General features: G+C 44.6%; 1 protein-coding gene across 3 annotated transcripts in view; it reads left to right on the plus strand.

Moving 5' to 3' along the window:
• ERICH6B (glutamate rich 6B) overlaps positions 1-24,610 on the plus strand; it is a 353,852-nt gene that overhangs the window by 76,862 nt on the left and 252,380 nt on the right. For 2 of the 3 annotated variants that reach the window (XM_029602897.1, XM_029602895.1), the window contains one exon: positions 21,442-21,525. In XM_029602897.1, the coding sequence (XP_029458757.1) occupies positions 21,442-21,525 (84 nt within the window). The remainder of the gene's footprint in view (positions 1-21,441; positions 21,526-24,610) is intronic. The other variant, XM_029602896.1, reaches the window with a different exon arrangement.

A 24,610-nucleotide genomic window follows, 5' to 3' on the forward strand; every position in this document is an offset into this window, starting at 1 on the left:
AGATCTATGTTAATTAGCGAAATAGGTCTGTAAGAGCTGCATTTAGTGGGATCGCGACCCGGCTTGGGAAGCACTGTTATACCTGCTGTATTGGAGTCACTACCGAGGGTGGCACCTTGTAGTAGAGAGTTAAAGGAGTCCGTTAAGGGACCCACCAATATATGCGCAAATTTGCGATAGTAAGTGCCCGTGAATCCATCGAGGCCTGGGGCCTTACCTGGCTTTAAGTGTTTGATAGCCTGGAGGACCTCGTCCTGGTCAATGGGTTTGTCTAAGTACTCCCTCTGTGAGTCCGTGAGAGTGGGTAACTTGACCGAATGGAGATAGTCATCGATAGCAGCATCAGTCACCGTGCCGTCAGGGGCATACAACTGGGCATAGAATTTAGTAAAAGCTTGCCGGATACCCTCCGAGGTTGTGGTGGGCGGTCCTGTCCCTAAATCTATTTTCTCAATTGTTGTCTTGGCCCGAGCTGCGCGCAGCCTATGTGCAAGGTAGCGCCCCACCTTGTTACCCCCTTCAAAAAACTGTTGCTTTAATAAAAGGAGACGGTGACTGATAGCCTCATCGTTCAGAGAGCAAAGTTGACTCTTAATTTGTAATATGCGGTGATAGATTGATTGGGAGGAGGTGGCAATATGTTGTTTAGTCAAGGCTTCCAGGTCAGCCAGTAAAGTAAGCCTGGAGAGGGCCCTAGTTTTATTACAATGGGCAGCCTGAGACAAAAAGTGCCCCCTCATAACAGCCTTAGAACACTCTCATAGAATCAGTGGACTAGTGCCCTCAATAGCATTCTCCTGGAAGTAATGTTGCAGATGGGATTCCATTTTAGCAAGAAACCCCTGATCTTTAAGGAGACTCTCGTTAAGTCGCCATGGCCTGTACCCGAGGTCTAGATCTTGGAGGGCTACCTCAATCCATATGGGAGCATGATCAGACCAAGTGATGGGGTCTATCCCCGTCTGGAGCACTCGAGCCTGAGCCTGCACCGAAACAAATAAATAGTCGATTCTGGTATAGCTGCCATGTGGATTAGAGTAAAAGGTGTAGGACCTAGAATGAGGATAGCGTTGCCGCCAAATATCAACAACGCACCATTTGTTCAAGAAGCGACACCATCTGGTTCGAAATCTAGTGGCTGGCCCTACACCAGTACTATGGTCCAACTTAGGAAACAATGTGGCGTTGAAATTGCCGCCCAGGACAAGGTCCCCCTCTAAATGTTGTTGTAAAAGATGATCAAGTGTACTTAAAAACGCCACCTGACCAGTACTAGGAAAATAAACGTTAAGGAGAGAAATAACACTGGTACCCACCCTAATCTGTGAAAAATATACCTGCCCTGAGGGTCGATAATGGTAAGCAGGACTTCATGCACACAGGTATTAGAAATCAGTATCCCCACTCCCACATACTTGTGATCCTTAGAGCTAGCTGCCCAACAGGCAGTGGAAAAGTTGGGAAATATCAACAGCCGCTCATGATGCTTGCGCACATGTGTCTCCTGCAGGAAAGCCACTCCTACCTTCTGACGCTGAAGCTCCCTAGCAAGTAACGAGCGCTTTCGAGGGGTGTTTAGCCCTTTCACATTAAGTGAGAGAATCTTAGTAGCCATTTGTCATAGGGAAACAGCGAGCCAAGAAAAATAATGAGATTTCCCCAACCCATTGCACATACCAAAGAAAAAGAGGATGCACCCCCATCCAATCCTTCACCACTCAGAATATAAGAGAAAGAACAAATGCCCCTGTGTGTGTCCCCGTAGTTACACCGTATCCCATCATCCGCCCCAGGGATACACAGAAAATGGGAGCCATGGCTTCCCGATATACAGCAGTCATCAACCCCCAAAACCCTCCCTCCCCCCAGCCCGCATCCTAATGCTAGCACAAAACAAAAACCTGAACAATAATCCCACATGCATACCAAAAATGTAGTGTGCCAAAGGAAACCACACACTCAGCACAGCAAAGCAAAAAAGTCTCTGGAAGAAAGTCAATCCGTGAACAAAACCAAGTCCACACATCTGTTATAAAGCAGCAACACGTAAGTTAGGCCCGTAAGCGTAGAAGAAACTGGTCCAAAGGAGAGGTCACCCTTGATCCTTCTGTGGGGAGCGACGAACATCCGACTGCCTCCTCAGTCTTTTTCCCCCCTTATCTGCTCGCTGCCAGCGGGGGGCTGCATCCAGCTTACCCAGGGGCGCCGCCATCTTGGGAACCTGAAAAGTGGCTGGAATTTGCGCTTTTTGAAAGGCCTCTGCTGCGTCTGCCAATGTTTTAACCTTATAGGTAACTCCTTGAGCTTGAAAAAGCAGTCCAAAGGGGAAGGTCCAGTGATACTTTATATCCTTGGAGCGTAAAGCGGCCGTGACCTCCCGCAAGGCATACCTCTTCTGAAGTGTAGCGGGCGCAAGATCTTGATATACGGAGATAGGCAGGTTGTGCCATTGTATTTCCTTCTGAGAGCGAGAAGCAGCATACACCCTCTCCTTGATCAGAAAGCTATGGAAGCACCTCTCAAGAGGGAAAACCTTATTTGAAGGGTTTTGCTCTACTACACATGGCATGAGGGGATTACTATCTAAAATTTACAAATTGCTGAATACCAGATTGCTGGTTAGTCCTAGATATGCTTTGGCGTGGAGTGCTGATCTTCATAAGGATATATCTACGCAGGATTGGGATCGAATCTTTCTATGTGTTGGCAAGGCATCTGTGTCCTCGCTCCTTGTTGAAAATAGCTATAAACTTTTATACAGATGGTATGTTACACCAGATGGACTGGGGAAAATGGTGCCTACCTGTGATGGACGCTGTTGGAGAGGCTGCGACACTAAGGGAACATTCTTACACATGTGGTGGGATGGGGATTGTATAAAGCCTTTATGGCAGAAAGTGGAAGGCTGGCTGTCTGAGATGATGGATCAACCTATACGTCTTTCAATAGAAGGAGCTTTGTTGAATGATTTTGAACAAGGGGAGTCTAAGGTGGCAGTGGGCTTATGCACTCAAGTCTGCATAGCAGCCAGACTGGAAATCGCGAGGCTTTGGAAGCACAACTCTGGAGCAACTCTGGCTGCGGTGCAACATAGAACAGATCAGGTATGCACCCTGAATAAACTTACAGCAGAAAAGCATAAACGGTTAAAATCTTTCTATTGTATCTGAACTCCTTATTTGCAGTGGAGAGCATCTTGGATAACTCTATCCCAAGCATAGAGGGATTTCTATATACAAGGGATATCGTATATGGGACATGCTTGTATCCATCTACTTGATGATGCGAAGTATGGGGCTCATGTTGCAGGGGATCGGGTGCTGGCTCCTACTCACTTTCGTTACGTCAACTTCTTTATGTCACATACATACTTTAGCAGCTATGTTTGAACCGTTGCTCTGATAAGTAATCACTGTGTGTGCTGGTGGCGATCACGCGAGTTTTGTATTTTGTATCCAGCATTATATGTTGTTCTGTGGTCAGCCACAAGGGAAGATATATGGGGAGGGAGGGAGGGGGGTTTAAAGGGAAGAAAAAACTGTGATGCAACCATTTTTGGTATATACACTTTATTCCTGTTGTTGTATTGTGCAACTTTCAGCATCAATAAAACTGTTAAAACAAAAAAAAAAGAAAGCTATGGAAGCAGATGACTAAGTCTCGGGGCTTCTGGTCCCTGTGCTGACCCAGTGCACGGTGCGCACGCTCCAAGCGCACCTCTGGGAGGTCGGCCTTGAGGTAGCTGCGCCATCCAGGCCTCCAAGAAGCAAATGCTGGCAAATTTGGGTAGCAACAAGCGCCGCGTCAGAGAATTCAGGAGTTTCAGGCACGCCCCTTATACGAAGGTTAGCCCTCCTGTTTCTATTTTCCAGATCTTCAATTTTCTCCTGCACCTCTAAAATATCAGATTGATAGTGGGCACCCTGAGTTTGTAGCGAGTTGAGGGCCTCACCATGAGAATCAACCCGGGTCTCCACGTCATCTACCCTGGTCCCCAGGGCTGCCAAGTCTTCTTTTAAATCTGCTACAGACGCCATAATGTCCTGTTTATGCTGTTTCATATCTTTTCTGAGGTCCATAAACCATTGCCGTACCTCTGTTCGTGTGAGGAAATCAGCTGTCGAGGCAGCAGCCCCGCCGGGCGTCGTCGCGCGCATCTCCTCGGCCTCTTCACTGTCCCCCGCGCTGAAATCGCCGTCAGAGGCGCCATCTTGCTCCGGATCCGGCGGTAGCTTATTGTAAGAAAATTGCCGAAGATCGGCCGTTTTGCGTTTGGAAGCCATCAAAAAAGGTATGCTGACCTTAAGGGCAAGTTTCCCGAGCAATTGTAAAAAAAATCTACCCGGTTCGCTGCCTTTTTAGCGGGCTGCGGGCTCGTGGGGGAGCGGAGCTCAAGAGCTATGCGTCTGCTTCCATCGGCTTCGTTAGCCACGCCCCCTCCCATACCATTTTTAATGAAAAAATCTTTATTGTTCACTATAAGAGTCTGAGTGAACTCAGTATCCGTCAATAAAGATTCATTAAGATGCCAGAAACTTATACCTTTATCATAATTATCAAATGTGACATCTATGCTGACAGCTGCATGGTCTGACCAGGCTATTGGGGTTATAGCCTTGGTGCTAACATGATTAGAAAACCCCTTGTCCACTAGAAAGTAATCAATCCGGGAATGAGATGTATGGACTGGGGAGTAGTAGGTATATGATCTGGTGTGTGGAAATCGTGTTCTCCACACGACCAGTAGCTGCCATTTTTCCATGGGCTCCTGCAAACGTCTTCTATGCATTAGAGGAGCGAAGACATACCTTTTCGACGCATCTGAGTTGGGGGCACAAACTAGATTGAAATCACCCTTTAACAATAGTGAGCCTGTGCTGTGGGACAATAGCAAGTTAGAGATCTGATCAAGAAAAGATCCTTGAGCTTTATTGGGAGCGATTATGTTAAGTAGTGTATAAGCCTTGCCAGCCACCAAAATTATCAGTAACAAGTACCTGCCTTTCGGATCTTTAATACATAATTTGCATTCAAAAATGAGATGAGATGCAAATAATATTCCCACTCCTGTGTATTTAGCCTCTTTGGAACATGGGGCATAGTATTGGAGAGGATAAGATCGTGATTGCATAAGGGATTCATAACGTGCCTTCAGGTGCGTTTCTTGGATAAAGATGATGTCTAATTTCTGGTGCCCCAGTTCAGTAAAGAACAAGCTTCTTTTAAAGGGGGAGTTGAGACCTTTTACATTAATGGAGCCGATATGTAGGGAAGCCATTATAAGTTATTGACCAGCTGTTGCTGGCCGTCGTCCCTCGTGTAAGATAGCATAAAGAAACGCATCATCCAGACACAGTATAATTTTGGCGGCTCCTTTTTGTGTGGACCTGAAAGTACTTCAGAGACTATACCAGATTGACCCATACATTCGCCTGTAACAATATTCCCACAGTGTGGTTGACCTAGAAATACCCATCTGTTCCTTTCCCCATCCCCAACTTTGATCTGCCCTTACTTCCTTGCAGATCCAATCCCCTATAAATCTGGAGGAAGATTATAGCCAACTTCATTCCCCCTCTGTACCCATAAGCTATGTTAACAATAAAAGCCTAAGCTCAACACACACTACATATGAGAAAACTAGAATATAGTATTCGTCGGGTGCCAATCATGCCCGTTCTTAACTGATGGTTAACAAGGAAGGATTAACAGCTCTGAATTTACCATGAATAGTTGTCATCTCATGCCTATATTTAAGTCCTTTCATCAACTACATAGTCATGGAATCCCTTCAGCTCTTGCATTAGAGTCTGAATGTCTCTTTAATCAGCTGTTGTGGGCTCCTACCCTCTGCCATCGCAGGTGCTGTTCCTTAGAAATAGGCTTCCTGGCTCCCTGGCCTGCAGTTGTCGATGGTTTGAATCCTCTTATCTTGTAAGATGGCCGCCGCCTCATGCACAGATCGGATCTGAGAAGTAATGCCATCCCATGTGAGGGTAAGCCCAAACGGGTGCAGCCATTGGTATTTCACATTTTCTTTGCGTAGAAATTGGATAACTTCCCGAAGTTCTGATCGATTTTGTAGTGTCGCTTGTGAGAGATCAGCATAAATAGAGACTTCCTGATTTTCCCATAGCCAACGATTCTGTTTTCTAGCCGCAGTGGCTCTTTTTTCTTTCTGCGAGTACTCGTGGAAGCAGACGATTACATCTCTAGGGGCATTAGTGCCAGCAGGTCTCAAGGCCCGGTGCGCTCTGTCTATTTTTATAACTTGATGAGGAGTTGGGCCTTCATACCCTTCGGGGGTTAGCAGAAAATTGCAGAAGCAGCTTACCACGTTTTCACAGACAGCATTCTCTAGAGTCTCATGAAATCCTCCGAATCTGAGGTTTCCCCTCCGGGCCCTATTTTCAAGATCAGCGAGTTTGGCCCTCATGATGGTATTTTCATCGTGCAACTCATTGCACGTATCCTGTATTTGTTTAGTAAGTTCCGCTTGTCCATCCATGCGGGTGTCCAGTTCTTCCACCCTATGTCCCACCGACGCGAGTTCTTCATGAAAGTCCTCTAGCATTCCATGGATTTCCTTTTTATAATTTTTGAGATCTTGTCTTAAGGTGTAAAACTAGTTGCGGAACTCATCGCGAGTCAGGTCCTCATCCGCAGTGATATTAAAATCATCATCGGCCTCGCTCTGTTCTTGGGCAGGCTCAGCATCTGCTGAGGGTGCGCTTTCTAGCGAGTCTGGCGCGGTCGATTTGCGATATGAAAAATGTTGAAAGTCCACTGATTTTTTTTCTTTCCAGCCATCGCTATAGATGTTATACGCTCCTGCAGTATAGTTTCTTACTTGAAATTGCAGCTGTTTAGGCTTTTTTAGCTATGAAACTGACGGGTGTCGAGGGAGCTTGAGAGCTATGCTGCCATCAGCTAGGATGACGTCACTTCTTCCATGACAGTAAGTTTGATAACAACATGGATGCACATGTATGCGCGTATGCCAGTTTGCGCCAAAGGACATGGCCATTTTCTAACATACATGAGATTATATGCATTAATAAAATAAAACCAGCCGAAAAAGCAGGTGGGGAATGGACCCCATCTGAGGGAACAAAAGAGCTGAGTCCTGGAGTTGGCCCTATTTAAAAAAAAAGAAAAGAAACTGAGCCCGGGCCGATGCAGTCGACTGGAGAGAAGTTTTTGGCTCCGTTTAAATTCTCGGCGGCTGCCAGGAGCCCTTTCAGGGGCAGTTGTTTGTTCAGCTGTTTTTCCTTTCCCCATGCCGCGAGGGACGTGATGTGCCGCATGCGGGGAGCCTGGGACTTGGCTCTTCCGCGAGGGGATTTGTACCAAATGCCTCCCTGGCGGGGAGGGCTCTTCGAGGGCTGACAGCAAACCGAGCAGTCATTTTTCAGCCTGTCTTCCTTCTGGGGGGTCGGCTCCGTTCCTGTCGAGCGCGGGAACAGCAGCCATTTTGAATGCAGATGCGTCTGTGTCAGCGCATCCACAGGGCAGCCCTGATGCTGATTTTGCTCGGCCTCCGCCCGTGTGGACCCCCCCCGGGGGACCCCTCAACTTCAGGGACAACTCCAGGACTCAGCTCTTTTGTTCCCTCAGATGGGGCCCATCCCCCACCTGCTTTTTCGGCTGGTTTTATTTTATTAATGCATAATGTTTACCCGACCCACATATTTCAACAGGACAGCGTTCTTTATGGGCCCTCTCCCCCTAAGGTAAGCAGATTGGAGGGTGCCTGGGACGTTTCGGGGACTTCCTCAGGTTCTACTCAGGCTCGAGTATTTCCCATTCCCAACTTACCAGACCTGGCTCCCTTCAACCCGGATCCGGATCAGGATAGTGCTGCAGACCCAGATGGAGCTTTGTCCAGCATGCACATGGAGGGGGATGATCCCAGAGTCTTGCGGCTTTTTAAAAGGGATGGGCTTGAACTGCTTATTTCCCATGTACTTTCTGAGTTAGATATAGATGCGCCTCAGGACCCCTCAGGCTCGAATATGGGGGCATCAAAAGGTGATCCTGTTTTAGCGGGACTGCGTCCTCCTGCAAAAACCTTTCCTTTTCATCCCGTGCTGCTACAACTGCTCTCCAGGGAATGGGATTCTCCTGACTCGAGCCTCCGAGTAGGCTGAGCTATGGATAAGCTATATCCTCTTCCGGAGTAATTCTTAGAACTTCTTAAAGTTTCAAAAGTTGATGCATTAGTATCGGCGGTCACTAAGAGGACCACCATCCCGGTGACAGGGGGGACAGCTTTGCGCGACCTGCAGGATCGAAAACTGGAAGTATACCTCAAGAGGATTTTTGAGGTATCAGCATTGGGTGTCAGAGCAGTGGTCTGCAGCTCTCTAATGCAAAGAGCAGGTCTTAGATGGGTACAGCAGTTGCTCGGTACCCAGGAGTTCCCACTTGGTGAAGCGCAGCAAGTCGAATGCCTGGAGGCAGTGATTGCTTATTCGGCGGATGTGCTTTATGATCTCTTGAGGGTCCTGGCCAGGTCGATGGTGTCGATAGTCTCGGCCAGACGTCTCCTTTGGTTCCGCAACTGGTCAGCAGACTCTTCTTCCAAGGCGCAACTGGGCTCTCTCCCCTTTAAGGGTAAATTGTTGTTTGGAGAAGATTTGGAGCAGATTATCAAATCTCTTGGGGAGAATAAAGTACACAAGCTTCCAGAAGACCGTCCGAGAAATTTTCGGACCTTCAATTCCTCTAGGGCCCGTTTCAGATGACAACTGCATTTTTAACAGTCAAGACCTGCTTCTCAACGTCCTCCATCCACCAGGTCTCAAGCTTGGTCTCATTCCTTTCGTGGCCGCAGATCCCCTCGAGGGGGCTTGCCACAAGGATCCGCTTCCAAATCAACCCAATGAAGGGTCGCCGGCCCACTCCTTGCCGCCCAGAGTTGGGGGTCGACTCTCTCTGTTTTACGAGGAGTGGGTCAAAATCATGTCAGATCAGTGGGTCCTGGATAGTCTATAGCACGGTTACATTTTGGAGTTTGCTCAGCCCTTAAGGGACAGGTTCCTATTCTCCCCCTGCAGGCCATTGCGGAAGCAGCTCATAGTGCGACAGACGCTCAACAGACTACTCGACCTTGGAGCCATTCTCCCAGTGCCACCGAAGGAGCAAGGCGCAGGCCACTATTCCATTTACTTCATGGTTCCCAAAAACGACAATGCCTTCAGACCCATCTTGGATCTCAAGACTGTAAATCGGGCTCTAAAGGTTCTGCATTTTCAGATGGAAACTCTACATTCAGTAATAGCGGCGGTCCGCAGCGGGTAATTCCTAGCGTCCTTAGACCTCAGGGAGGCTTATCTCCATATTCCCATCCACAAGGCTCATCAGCGTTTTCTCCGGTTCAAGATTCTGGGTCAGCATTACCAGTTTCAGGCCCTGCCCTTCAGTCTGGCAACCGCTACCCGCACCTTCACCAAGGTTATGGTAGTGGTGGCAGTGGCTCTACGGAAGGAGGGTGTCTTAGTTCATCCCCACATGGACGACTGGCTTATTCAGGCAAAGTCCCAGGATCTTTGCAAGCAGTCAGTCGACAAGGTGTTGCATCTCCTGAACTCTCTCGGATGGGTGGTCAATTTTGCCAAGAGCAGTCTTGCGCCATCGCAAACACTGAATTTCTTCGAGCTCTTTTCAACACCAGTGTGGGCAAGATTTTCTTGCAGCAAGACCAGGCGTTCAATCTCATTTCTCAGATTCAACGTTTCCAGAGTCTGACACTTCCCACGGCGTGGGATTATCTTCAAGTACTGGACTCCATGGCCCCCACCATATATTTAGTACCGTGGGCTTTTGCGCATATGCAACCTTTGCAGAGGGCATTGCTCTCTCACTGGAAGCCAGTGTCTCAGGAGTTCCAAGCTCTCTTATCACTTTTGGATCAGGCCAAGAACAGCCTGGGCTAGTGGCTCAGTCTGGATCATTTGCTCAGCGGTGTAGACTTGGAAGTCCCACAGTGGGTGGTCGTCACCACAGATGCCAGTCTCTCCGGCTGGGGGGCAGAGTGTTAAATTCAGGCCACACAGGGCCACTGGTCATCGGAGCAGGCGAAATGGCCAATCAATCACCTAGAGACCCGAGCAGTCCGTCTCGCCCTGAAACCATTTCTTCCTTTGCTGTGCAGCATGTCCGTGCGGATCCTTTCAGTCTACCACAGTGGCATACATCAATCGGCAAGGGGGAACAAAGAGTCGACATGTCTCTTGGGAGACGGACAAGCTCATGATATGGGTGGAGTGTCACCTCATGCGTCTGGCGGCTTCTCACATAGCGGGAGTAGACAATGTTCAAGCGGATTTCTTAAGCCGGCAGACGTTGGATCCGGAGAGTGGGAGATATCCAGAGAAGCAATGTCACTTCTAGTCGGGAGGTGGGGATCCCCCCACCTTGACTTGATGGCCACTCTAAGGATTGCGAAGGCACCCCGCTTTTTCAGTCACAGATGGGAACACGGGGCGGAAGGGGTGGATGCTCTGGTACTGCCCTGGCCTCACGACGTTCTGCTGTATGTATTTCCCCCATGGCCTCTGGTGGGAAAGGTTCTACGGAGAATAGAAACTCACCACGGCGCAGTGATTCTTGTGGCGCCAGAGTGGCCAAGAAGGCCGTGGTTTGCAGATCTGGTGAATCTAGCGGTGGATGGTCCACTTCGTCTGGGACATCTTCCTCGAGTTCTTCGTCGGGGTCCTGTATTTTTCGACCAGGCAGATCGCTTCTGTCTTGCATCCTGGCTTTTGTGAGGAGAAGGCTGAGAAAAAGAGGCTATCCAGAGGAAGTCAAATCCACGCTTTTGCAGGCCAGGAAAACGTCCACCTCCATTTCTTATGTACGAATATGGAAGGTTTTTGATTCCTGGTTTGTCTCCGGGGGAATTGCTCCTCATCGTGTGTCTGTGGCTCAGATTCTCTCTTTCCTGCAGAGCAGACTCGGCAAGGGTTTGGCTTACAATTCTCTTCGGGTTCAGGTAGCAGCCCTTGGTTCGCTCATTGGGCGTTTGGATGGAACACCTCTAGCATCACATCCGGACATTGTCCGCTTTTTGAAAGGTGTCAAACACCTAAGACCTCCAGTCTGTGCCCTGTGTCCTTCGTGGAATTTGAATTTGGTACTATGGGCTTTGGGTGGTCCACCTTTTGAGCCGCTGAAGCATTCTACGCTCAAGGATTTAAGTCTGAAGACTGTGTTCCTCGTATCCATTTCTTCAGCTCGCAGAATATCGGAACTGCAAGCTTTGTCTTGTAGAGAACCCTATCTGCGCTTCATGGATTCAGGTGTCACCCTGACCACAGTGCCATCTTTCCTCCCGAAGGTGGTATCCTCATTTCACCTCAGTCAGTCGGTGGGGCTTCCAGCCTTCCAAGAGGAGGACTCCAGGGAGCTGCGGCGGCTAGATGTTAAGCGAGTGCTCCTTCATTACCTGGAGGTCACTAACGATTTCCGTCTTTTGGACCATCTGTTTGTTCTCTGGAGCAGTAGTCCTCAACCTTTTTCCCATCGTGACACACCTGACAGGCCACGCTCACATGTGTGACACACTGCTCATTACAATTCACGGCGGAAATAAAAAGTAAAGGTCCGGTAATTATTTTTATTGTTTAAAATGACACAAGGAATAGATATATTCTGTCTGAACAGAAATTGCATAAATAGTAAACAACCCACACCAAAACAGCACCAATTTCCAGCACTTTACCACCTTACCTAAGAAAAGGCAACACTGAAAATATTACACCAGGCCTTAAGACACCAATACATTTCCTATTAGGAAAACGGATCAAGTCAGGCTGCTATAGATTCCTACACAGAAACTACATGCCAGCGGAAAACCTCACCTAAATCACATGTGCTGACCCCTCACCTAACAAAGAATAAAGAGACTAAAACGCATAACTAGAAGCATGCAGACAAAAACTGAATTGGAAGGTTTAAGGTTTATTGTTATTTATATACCATTGTCTCAGCATGGCCTTCACAGCGGTTTACAATTCAAATAATTATACAATAAAATACAAACAATAATAATGATAAAATAATAAATGTACAAATTACAAGCAATTATAAAATAAAACAGAGTTAAAAGAAAAAGTAACTAAAACCTATTAGCATCTATAAAATATCTATAAATATTAAACCAATAAGATACTAAAAACATAACCTTATGTTTCCAGTATTAAAGGTTTAAAATGAAGCCTCCTATAGGTGTTAAGTTTATACGCATGCCTGTTTCTCATTTTCATTATATGCCGAATTAAACAGCCATGTTTTTAGTTCTGCTTTAAATTTGCTTTTTTCCTGTTGCATCCTTAGTTGAGCTTCAAGTGTATTCCACAATTTCGCTCCTGCTATCGACAATGCTCTCTCTCTGACCTGACTGAGATGTGCGGATTTAAAAGTTGGAATTGATAACAGTCCTTTGTTGGCCGATCTCAAATCTCTCTGTGGTACATGCAGTCGCAGTTCTGCATTCAACCATTCTGTCCTTTCTCCATAAATTATATTGTGTATTTTACACATCGCTTTGTAAAGTATTCTGTAGCTGATCGGGAGCCAGTGTAATGCAATTAAAGTTAGGGTAATATGGTCAAATTTCTTCTTTCCCGTCAAAATTCGTGCAGCTGTGTTCTGAAATACTTGTAAAGGTCTAATGGTTGATTGAGGTAGTCCTAATAACAACGCATTACAATAGTCCAAATTAGCGAATAATAACTAAAATCCGAGGGATCTAATAACGGTTTCCATCTTCTTAATGTTAACAGTTTAAAATATTTTTATTCTTCTCGAATCCAATTAAATTATATTAAATGGCTCCTCACCTCAATGTTAATAACTCAAACAAAGTACTCTAATCACTTGAGGTACACTGCAAAAAATAGCAGAATGTAACATCATTTATACCCTTATCCACAAATTTATTAAAGATAACACCAACGGAGAGTGGTATCAGACACTTATATGGTGTATCCAATCTCATGGGCTCTTGCCCTCTACAGGGCTGCAACCCCTCTCTTGTTTCAAACACCAGTTGTTCTCACCTCATTTACCAACTCTCTGAAGGTGAAATTTTCATTTTATCTTTTTTATAAGTGCAAAAAATGCCTCTCTTACTTCACCAGGCATTTTTTGCACTTATAAAAAAGATAAAATGAAAATTTCACCTTCGGAGAGTTGGTAAATGAGGTGAGAACAACTGGTGTTTGAAACAAGAGAGGGGTTGCAGCCCTGTAGAGGGCAAGAGCCCATGAGATTGGATACACCATATAAGTGTCTGATACCACTCTCCGTTGGTGTTATCTTTAATAAATTTGTGGATAAGGGTATAAATGATGTTACATTCTGCTATTTTTTGCAGTGTACCTCAAGTGATTAGAGTACTTTGTAACAGTTTAAAATAGCCATCTCTTAACTTGGTCGCAATATGTTTTTTTCATATTAAGTTCGGAGTCAATTATGACTCCAAGGTCTCTAGCAAATGGAGTAGGGGTTAGATTAATATTCTCAAATTTAAATACTGGAATATTCATTTTTAAATGTTTTCTTTCTAAGAGTATTAATTCTGTTTTCTCTGTATTCAAAATAAGTTTCATTTGTGATAATAGTTTTTTTATGGCATTCAAATAAATAATTATTAATGTATATGTAAAATCAATATCATTTTCAATAGGAACTAAAAACTGGATATCATCAGCATAAACATAAAATTTCAAACCCAATCCCGTAAGAAGATGACAGATAGGTAACAAATAAACATTAAAAAGAGTAGCTGAAAGCGTTGATCCTTGAGGAAACTGCAACAAGCCAGAGTCTATATGCAGTGTAATAAAGGAAAAAAGAAACATCACCCATCCTTATAAAACAAATCAAGAAATATTAAATCAGTAGCAGTAAAACCATAGTAACAAAAAGAACAGATTATTTCGAAACAGCTGATAAGTGGAATATCCAATAATTAAAAACTCATAAAAAATTTCTAGATACCAATAAAATATTTCAAAATAACAGACACAAAGACCCAGTAATGAAAAATAAGGATACAACATTTTTTTTTTTGCTCTGCATATCTGGGAACATTTGATATCCAGGTGTCCTGAGATTGTTTTGAATTAGCAGGAGGAGGGGTGGTTTGCTTGGAACTTTCTCCTCTCAGTCACATACCAGCGCTCTCTCTCACACTGGCTCTCAATTATACACATACTCTCAGTCACTCACATATACACATGCTTTTTCTCTCACTTATATAGGCTCTTAATTACACATTTACACACATGCTGTCTATCTTTTCAGGCTTACACACACGGGCTTTCAATCACACACATACATGCTGTATTTTTCTCTCACACACAGACTCTCATTCACATGCTTACAAACATGCTCTCTCTCTTTCTCTCATTTACACACAGGCTCTCAATCGCATACCCACATGCTCCTTATATAGGCTCTTAATTACACATTTACACACATGCTGTCTATCTTTTCAGGCTTACACACACGGGCTTTCAATCACACACATACATGCTGTATTTTTCTCTCACACACAGACTCTCATTCACATGCTTACAAACATGCTCTCTCTCTTTCTCTCATTTACACACAGGCTCTCAATCGCATACCCACATGCTCCCTCACCTAAACCAGCTCTCAATCACATACAGATACACATGCTCTCTCTCACTTATACACACAGGCTCTTAATCATACATACACATGATCTCTCTCACACACAAAGGATCTCAATCATACACACATACTCTTTCACACAAACAGGTTTTCAATCACAAACTTACACATACAGGTTCCCAATCGTAAACTTACATTCATGCTCTATCTCACAGGCAGGCTCTCAATCACAGACATACTCTCTTTTACAAATACAGGCTTTCAGTCATTCACATACTGTTATGCTCAGGCTTGTGGACCCTTGGGCCGGCGAGAGGATGTTACACCTTGCGGAGGATCCGTAGGTTCTCTCGTCGGGTGGCGAGACAGGACAGAGGAGGAGAGCAGCTGACCCTTGGCAGTGAAGACAGAGGCTCCTGTGGAGACGGACGAAGAGATGAGCAGACGAGCGGGCTTCACCACTGGTGGTCTGCGGTCCCCCCCGGGAGGAGCCCGTAGGGACCCGACCGCTGGGATTTAGGTGGACCTTTGAGAGGTCAGGGTCTCGGTGCAAGGACCAACTGGAGCTTTGCCCTGGAGACCTGCGAGCCCCCCAGGAGGAGCCCGTAGGGACCCGGGCCGCTGGGACTTAGGCGGGCCCTTGGAGACGGTGGTCTAGAAGAAGTCCGAAGTTGAGTGCCAGAGGGTCGTCGCTTGCCAGTCCGAGTCGCACACCAGGGAATCACCGCTTGCCAATCCGAAGTCAATACCAGGAATCACCGTCAGCCAATCCGAAGTCAGGAACCGGGAATCACCGTCAGCCAATCCGAAGTCAGGAACCAGGAACACCAAGACGAAAACTGGAACAAGGAGTCAAAACGCTGGAACTCACCGAAGCAAGCAGACTCAAACAACACTCGCAGGAGACGTTGCCAAGTCAAGGGACGGTCAGAGGAAGTCTCCTTTTATACTTCCTCTGACCCTGTGGATAGGATTCAGCTGAGTGTAATTAAAGGGACGAGGTCCCTTTAAATCTGGAGAGTAGGCGCGGCCTTGCGCCTAAGATGGCGGCGGCCATATTGGATCCCGGGCTGCGAAGAAAAGGGAGGAGCAGGAGTGGCTCCAGACCCAGCGGCTAGCCTGGCAGCCCACGCCGATGCGTGTGGGCATCAGAGCTGGACGCAGGGCTGTCTGCCCCGACACTGCTGCCGGCGGCCCGGTCATGGGAGGAGGTAGGGAGCCGTGCCAGCGGACGGCTGCGGGCGCGGAACACAACACATACATGCTATCTCACTCGCACACACACACACAAGATCTCAAACACACATGCTTGCTTGCTCATTCACTCTCTCTCCCTCCCTCCCTCCCCGGAACTAGCGGTAGCAGCAGCAGCCTCCTTCGTTTTCAGCCCTCGCGGAGAAAGGAGTCCATTCGGCCACGGGGGTTGACGTTTTTCTTCCTTTTTCTGCGCGCCGCACTGCTCATTCCTCCAGCTCTTCTCTTCTTCGGGCTAACGCTGACTACACTATCATGGTCTCTTCTTCCTGCGCATGCACCCGCTGCTCACCACTTCCTCTTCCAGGCCGCGGGGGGCGGGAAGAAGAGACCATGCCGGTGCCACCTACTCCAGCTGTTCTACTGCGTTCCGCCCGGGCTGACAGCATTTTAAGTCTGGGCGGAGGAGGACCGGGGAGCAGCTGGGTCAGCGGGGGGGACCAGGAAGTGTGGCGACACACCTGCGTGTTCTTGGCGACACACTGGTGTGTTGCGACACACCGGTTGAGAACCACTGCTCTGGAGTGGCCCCAAGAAAGGTCAACAGGCCTGAAAGACTACTATTGCTCGCTGGTTGAAGGAAAACATTGTTGCCTCATATATCAGATCAGGTAAGCCCCCTCCGGATGGTATTAAAGCTCAATCTCTCCGTTCTCAGGCAACTTCTTGGGTGGAAAGTCAGTCGGTGTCTCCTCAAGAAATTTGCAGAGCGGCTACATGGAAGTCTCTACATACCTTTGCGCGTCATTATTGTCTTAATCTAAGACCTCCAGGGTTGGGTTCATTTGGCGACCAGGTTATTCGAGCAGGGCTATCGAGGGCCCACCCTAGGTAGGGAAGCTTTGGTACATCCCATGGTCTGGACTAATCCGGGTACGTACAGGAAAAAGAAAATTATTCCTTACCTGCTAATTTTCGTTCCTGTAGTACCACAGATCAGCCCATGCGCCCACCCACACTTTTCAATAGCACATTTCTGTCCAATATCTTGCTTTTCCTCAGCACAGTTAGCCTGCTCTTTGGCGGTATATTGAGGTTGCAAGATTTTTCTCGAAGGCTTTGAGATTTGCATTTGCAAGTTTTGGGCTACAGACACTATATGCCTTAATGGCAACTTGTATATAGTTCCCTATTTGGTTGGGAGGTTTTTGCTTGATCCAATCATCAGTTAGTTCTGAGTTTTTTGTTCTGCTTTGATATTCTTAATACTGATGGGACGCAGAGGGTCATGGGTAATTCCGAGCGCCTCACAAGTTTTTCTTCTGTCTCCATCTGCTGGAATTGGGAAATATAACCCATGGTCTGGACTGATCCGTGGTACTACAGGAACGAAAATTAGCAGGTAAGGAATAATTTTCTTGTCCTGCCCTTGCTCCATCCCTACCACGCCCATGCCCTGCCTCTTTTGGGGGTTTTTCATTTGTGCGCATATCGGGACATATGCTTGTACCAAGGTGGCTTTTAAAATCTGCTTGGTGCACACCAGCTGGACATACTCACCTATCTCCCCATTTTGGCATGTGCCAAGCTTTTAGAATTCACCTATATAGGCGGCCTTATCTAAGCCATTTTTATTTTTACGCCACTTATGCTCAGCGTGACACAGTTTTCTCTCGGCCTCCAATAGTTCATTTAAAAAAACAAGCAATACACATTCCACTTTTATGTTGGGTCTGAGTTTGCAAAGGGGCAACAATGTTAACTAGGGAAACTATTTTCTCAGTCAAGGATGAGACAAATGAAATCAACTGAAGAGCAATCTACTTGCATTTCAGATGAAGAACATTTGCTAGCAAAATTTTCTACATCAATAGAAAGGCAAAAACTTTTTATGTTCTCTTTATTTATTTATTTGGACCGTTTAAATACCATTGTTCCATGTAAAGATAACATTTAAAGCTATACATCAGCATGTAATGACGGGCATTAGCATCTATTCATTAACAAGCATTAACATCTATCAAATGAAGTGTTCTCCTACATATTAACTAAGGATCTAGAGCAAAAGATGTGAAGTATAGAAAATAAATTTCACATTTTGTTCAGTGTGTGGAGCTTTTACAATCTCACTTTACATTTGTTCTTCATGTATCAATTAGTATCTCTTGTCCTTCTTGTTATAGTCTCTTTCTATATTCTGCTGTTGTTAGGTTGTATGCATTTTTGAAAAGCCATGTTTTTAGCTCACATTTAAATCTCTTTCTCTCTGGTATCAGTCGTAACATCTCAGGTAGGGAATTCCAAAGCTTTGGCCCCACTATGGAGAATAAACAATCTCTTACTTGTGTCAGGTGTATGCTCCATATTGTGGGGACATTCAACAGTCATTTGTTTTGAAATCTGCGGTGAGTATAGCTGCAATATCACGCCTATCATACCGGTGTTACTCGAATGAATTATTTTGAATATTAGCATTAATACTTTAAAATAGATCGGAATTACACTGGCAGCCAGTAGGAAGATCGGTATATAAAAACTAAAAATAAATAAATAAATACTTTCTGATAGATAATGATTAAATAAGGTTGTGATTGTCAAAGTGGCATACTTGTTTCAAGGAACTGGCTGGAATTGGGTCACGTAGGTGAGCAGCAGGCTTAATTTTAGCAATGATTTGACTGATTTCAAATGTAGTTACTCTGTCGCATGTAGACCACTTAACCAGGCCATGTGAATCTTCAGGTGCTCTTGTGGGCAAACAGATAGGGAATTGAGTTTTTAACTTAATAAGGATGTTGCATATTCATTGCAAGTGGTCTTTGAGAAGTTAGAGTTTCTCGAGATGGAAAATGACGGATCATTAATTAGATGTTTAACAACATCAAAGAGTTATTTAGAATTAAATATTACTCCATGAATCTGGTTTGCACAGTAATTGCTTTGTTGGTTAGTGTGCAGGATTTTGGTAGGAGAGATTTATATTTTCCTAGGGATTCAGAAGATGGACATTTCCACCATTGTTTCTCTAGTTTTCTAAGGTTCTGTTTAGTGTGTCTTAAATCATCACTGTACCAGGGCTTTTTATGTTTAAAGGTGTTCCTTTCTTTGTTAATATTTTTCTTCTGGCAGGACTGAGTTTTTATCTGATCCCAGGAATCAAATGCCGAGCAGGCATTGGATTGATGTAGTTCTAAGATCTTATTTTCCGATCAGGTTTTGCCGGCTGAGGGTGTGGCCAAGATGGCGGCGGTGTAGCAGCTCTGCTTAGACGCTCTCCAGATTTCTACAATTTGCTTGTTTCTACATTACAGAATATCCGAAAATGCCCCCGAAAAGGAAAGGTCGGGTTCGCGTATATCCTGCAGCGCTACCCCTGCCGCCCGGACAGCGTACGATAGCGGAGCTGACCGCAAACTATTCAAAATTGGAGGTGCCATGCACCGCGGAGGTAGCCAGGGGAGGAGCCGCGGCTGACCCTGGAGAAACTACACTGAGCCCTCCAGACCCCAGGACGCCTCCAGTGCCGGTCCCCAGAGACTCCTCGTGCCCGGTGAGTGCCTTACCAATCCCTACTGGGGAGACAGGTATAGCGGCAGGAACCACCGCGGGGATTGGGAGTGAAAATGCAGGCCTGGAGGAGACAGGAGAAGGGACGGCAGGGATGCAGGGGGCAAGCTTGAATTTGGACTTTGTCCCCACAATGAATGCCTTTAATGGTGAAGATTTCTTTAAGTTTGAGCCCGAAGCAGGAAATGCTTTGTTCCCTAAACCTGAGGTGGTATCCATGGAAGCTCTCTGGGAGCTGATAACCAAAATGGGGATGGCATTATATAAAGTAGCTCAACAACAATCGAATGTGACCCAGAAAATTGGAGGTTTTGCCCAAGAATATAATGCAAAACATTTAGAACATCAACAAAAGATTATGAGGCTAGAAGAGCAAGTAAAGAAGTCTCAGGAATTGCAAGCAGCTATGTTGAAAGATCGTATCGCCATTAACAGGAAATTGGAACAGCTTGAAAATAAATCAAGGAATTTAAACCTTAGGTTTATAAATTTCCGAAAGGTTATGGGCGAACAACCGAGAGTAACTTTGAGGAAATACATGGTGGAAATTCTGAAGATAGCACCTGAAAATATTCCAGCTTTGAATAAGGTGTATTTCATGCCTCAGGTAAGGCCTAGAGGAGAAGAAGCTGCTCCAGAGCTTGATCTTGCTAATTTAACAACTTTTCTAGAGACTTCCATTCCAGAAGTTATAGAGAGATCTACTCTCTTAGTTTCCTTTATTTATTCTCAAGACCTCAGTCTGATTATGAGGAATTATTTTTCTAATATGAGAGCAGAATTCATGGGTAAACCGGTGCAAGTCTTCCCTGATTTGGCACAGGCTACCCAGGTGAGAAGGCGGGGGTTATTGTCAATGAGACAAGAAGCCCGCTCGTTGGGGGCAAGTTTTGTACTCAGGTATCCTTGCCGATGTATATTAAAACTAGACAATGTTACTTATGTTTTCTTTGTACCTGAACAAATGAAAGAATTATTAGAGAATAGGAAAAGATTGCCTTATAATCCCCCAGTTCAGGATGCTGCAAATGCGGAGTCATAGAAAAGGAAGAATAGTTGTTATTGACCGTTAAGCTTTTTCTTTAAGTAAGATTTTCCTAAGAATATCTCCTTCTTTTTCTGGCTGTACACCCTCTGTTTTATATTTGAGGTCAAGTTATTGAAAATGTTATTCTTCTCAATGTAACTGTAAAGTTGTAAAAATGGAGATAGCTTTGTTTTTCTATGTTTCTGTACAAAGTGATAATCCTTTGTAAATTTTGTTTAAACTGATAAAAATAAAATTAAAAAAAAAAAAAAAGATCTTATTTTCTATTGATTCTGCAAGTACCTCCATGTCTATCTTTTTCCTGAAGATAAAAGTATGACTATTATCTATAATTTTATGAGTTGGGTTGAGGAAGGTTATTTCCACCTTTATTAATTAATGATCAGACCATGGCAAACTGGTGTGAGAAGTATTGATTTGACAGTTACTGGTATTGGCAAATATTAGGTCTATAACATGTCCCGCTTTATGAGTGGCTTTGGAAATAAATTGGGACTATCCCAAAGCTTCCAGTGACTCTAGAAACATTTCACAGGCCGCAGTTTTCAGTGTTTAATCAACATGGAAGTTAAAAGTCTCCTACCATTAACGTGGAATCAGGTGATAGAAACAGTTTAGCGAATAATTCAGTCAATGGTGAGCAGTACTTACAGTAGAAGGTAAATATTTACTTAATTGAAACTGAACAAGGTGATGATCTCACCTTATTCGCAGATCACAAATGAACCCCTGAAAAGCAACTTTTGAGTCATGCAGGGTGCATCAATAAATGTGATTTGAATTACATAGTCATTACCTTTAAGCAAAACATCAACGACACTCACGTCTCATGGTTATTTATTTTTAAAATACAATATTAGAATCATTGGTCTGTCACTGGATGTAAATTTTCTTTCATATCCTGAGCAAACAGCAGTATTAGATTACCTTGTTGACCCTCAGTAAATGTGTTTGTTATTAACATAGAATATTGATATGTTTTGTAGCAGCGGTAGCAGCCGAAAAACGAAGAGAGCAACTTGAAAGATATGCCCAAGAGGAGGACATATCCGAAGAGGCAAAAAGTCAAGGTAAGTGATAGTTAAAGAAGGATGAATGAGTCCCAGAAGACAGATTTAGCTCCTCAGAAGAGCACTTAATAAAAATATATTTTTTTAATTATTAAAATTATTAAAATTCAGGTACAACAATTCCCTGGCCAAAAGAGCTTACTATCTAAGTGGGTATAAGCCTTTAAAACTTTCCAAATCCGTATACGTGTGTGTGTATGCAAAAGCTCTTTTGGTGCCATAAACATACTATTTGTCTTTTTGAAAAATTTTAAAAAATGGGGAAATGAAGAAAAGTAGATGGAAACTTGTAGTTGAAATGTCTCTATCAATTAGGCCACCCTGCCAGTCAATCATTGTCTGGACCAGTTAAGGTTTTGCGTTGCGTTGTGAGGCGCTCTTGTGTATTAATGCTGATTAGAAGTGGTGAGCTTACAGTTATATCAGCAGTGGAGCACCAAGCAGTGACTGGTGTGCAAACATTTTACCATGGAATTAGAACTGTGCAGATTTCAGCTTGATTCGAGTTTGACAGGAAATTTGAGTTTTCATCAGATGTGCTGGAGAAATTGTTCTGTTTTGCCCCCTACCCCCTTGTGGATCTGGGGAAAAATCCAGCAGAATTTTTGTCTTTCTCTACTAGTGTCACTGATAGTTTTCCCTACACCTCTGCTGCCCTTCTTGTCTTCCTCTCTTCTGATCCCCGTTGCTACCACCATTTTTCCTTCTCTTTGCTGCCTTTTTCTCCTCCCTTACTCCAGCTGTCACCATTCTGACCACCTCCATTCACTGCAGCTGCTTTTCTGACCCGATCTGACCTCATTGGTGCTCAGTTGCTGCCGTTTGGGCACAACTGTGTCATCCCGTCGGATAAAGAGGAAAGAGATAGAGCATATATAGAGATAGAGGTATATCCGGCCAACTTATCTAGTTGCTCAGTGGCTGAATATAGACCCCCTAATGTGGAACCTTGCATTGTGTAGCTATAATTTAGGTTGCTCTTCCTTAAGTGCTTCACTTTGCACTTGTCCATGTTAATTTTCATCTGCTATTTGCATGCCCAGTCTCCCAGTCTTGCAAGGTCCTCTTGTGATTTAACACTTTGATAATTTTTGTCATCTTCAAAATTGATGAGCTCACTCGTTACCATTTCCAGGTAATTTATAAATATGTTAAAAAGCGATGGCCCCAGAACAGATCCCTGGGGCACTCAACAATTCACCTTTCTCCATTGATAAAATTGACCATTTGGCCCTATTCTCTGTTTTCTTTTAACCAGTTCCCAATACACAATAGTATATTACCACCTATTCCATGGCATTTTAATTTCCTCAGAAGTCACTCATGATGCTTTCTGGAATGCAGATACTCTACATCACCTGACTTATCTTTATCCAGTCGTTTATTTACGCCTTCAAAAAAAAAGTAGCAGATTTGTGAGGCAAGATTTCTATTGGCCGCGTTCCATTAAATCATGTCTATCTATATTTTCTATGATATTATTCTTTATAATAGTTTCCACAATTTTTCCCGGCACTGAAGTCAAACTCACTGGTCTATAGTTTCCCAGATCACCTCTGGAGCACTTTTTAATTAGCGGGGTTACATTGGCCACCTTCCAGTCTTCAGGTACAACAGATGATTTTATTGATAGGTTACAAATTACTTGTAATTCATCTGAAATTTCATTTTTGAGTTCTGGAAGAACTGGGATTTATACTGTCCAGTCCAGGTGATTTGCTATTCCTCAGTTTGTCAATCTGGCCTACTACATCTTCCAAGTTCACTGTGATTTGGGTCAGTTCATCTGAATTGTCACCCTTTAAAACCATCTCTGGAATGGGTATCTCCCCAAAATCCTCCTTAGTAAACACTGAAGCAAAAGAATTCATTTGATCTCTCTGTGTCCCTTTAACCCCTTGATCGTCTAATGGTCCCATAGACTCCCTCACGTGCTTCCTACTTTGGATATATTTTGAAAAGTTTTTATTGGGCTGGTGACATCATGGACCAGGATGGATGCCTGATCCATGAGCTCTGACCAGATGACTTTATAAGCTTTGAATTTTGTATCCTGTAACAGAGCTGCTAGTCCCTTCTCCCTGCAAATTGTGTTTGGAAAAGTGGTGTGGTCATGTTGACCAGAAAAAATTCTGCAGAATTTAAGAGTTTCTTCATGGCAGCTACAGCCCCTACCCATCGAGATACAGACCCAAGATTGGCGCGGGATCCATCTCCATCAGGCTCAGAGAAGGAAAGCAAGCTCGGAGGGCTGATTCAGAAGAGGGGTTAGAGATCGACGCGAGAAGAGATGAGAGCTTGGTTCAAGGAGCTTCAACGGGACATTGCAGCCAGTAAAGATGAGATGTTCAGGTAATGAATGAGCTGCTGGGAGAAGTTAATGAGATAGGGTCCCGGGTGGATGAGGTGGAGCAGCGAGTGGATGATCAGGCCACTAAAATTTCAAATCAACATTTTCTTCAATCAGACACTTCAGAATACTGTATATACTGTAAATAATTACACCTCATTCTGTTAATTCTTTCTAGCTTTCCCTCTTCTCCCAGTTTAACCAGCCTTGTTTTATTGTAACTTCTCAGTTGCTGTGCACTCGTTCCATGTTCTTGTTTCACCCACTCCCCCTGTTAATTGTAAACCAGCATGATGTGATTCTATCATGAATGCCGGTATATAAAAACAATAAATAAAATAAATAAATAAAATTGAAGAGTTGCAAAAAGAGTATGCTGAGATGCAGGAAATGAAAGAGGATTTTTGTAACAAGTTAGCCGACCTAGAGGATCAGGTGCAGATTAGAAGGATCCTAGAAACGCCTGAGTACAATAACTGCGGAGGTGGTGCGAAGGCTGTACAAGGAAGGCCTTGTTGTGAGAGGGCTACTGAGAATGAAGAGCCTGTTATAAAAATCGAAAGGGCACATAGGCTTGGAGGGCCTAAGAGGCAGAATCTCCTGAGAGACATAATTGTTTGACTTTGGGATTTCCCGCAAAAAGAAGCAGTAATGGCGGCGGTGGCACGGATGAAAGGATCAATACAGTGAGAGGCCCGTAATGTTGAGATAAATGTATACGGATTTATCTACTGC

Source organism: Rhinatrema bivittatum, chromosome 5 (assembly GCF_901001135.1).
Source record: "Rhinatrema bivittatum chromosome 5, aRhiBiv1.1, whole genome shotgun sequence".
In the NCBI taxonomy this organism is placed as follows: Eukaryota; Metazoa; Chordata; class Amphibia; order Gymnophiona; family Rhinatrematidae; genus Rhinatrema; species Rhinatrema bivittatum.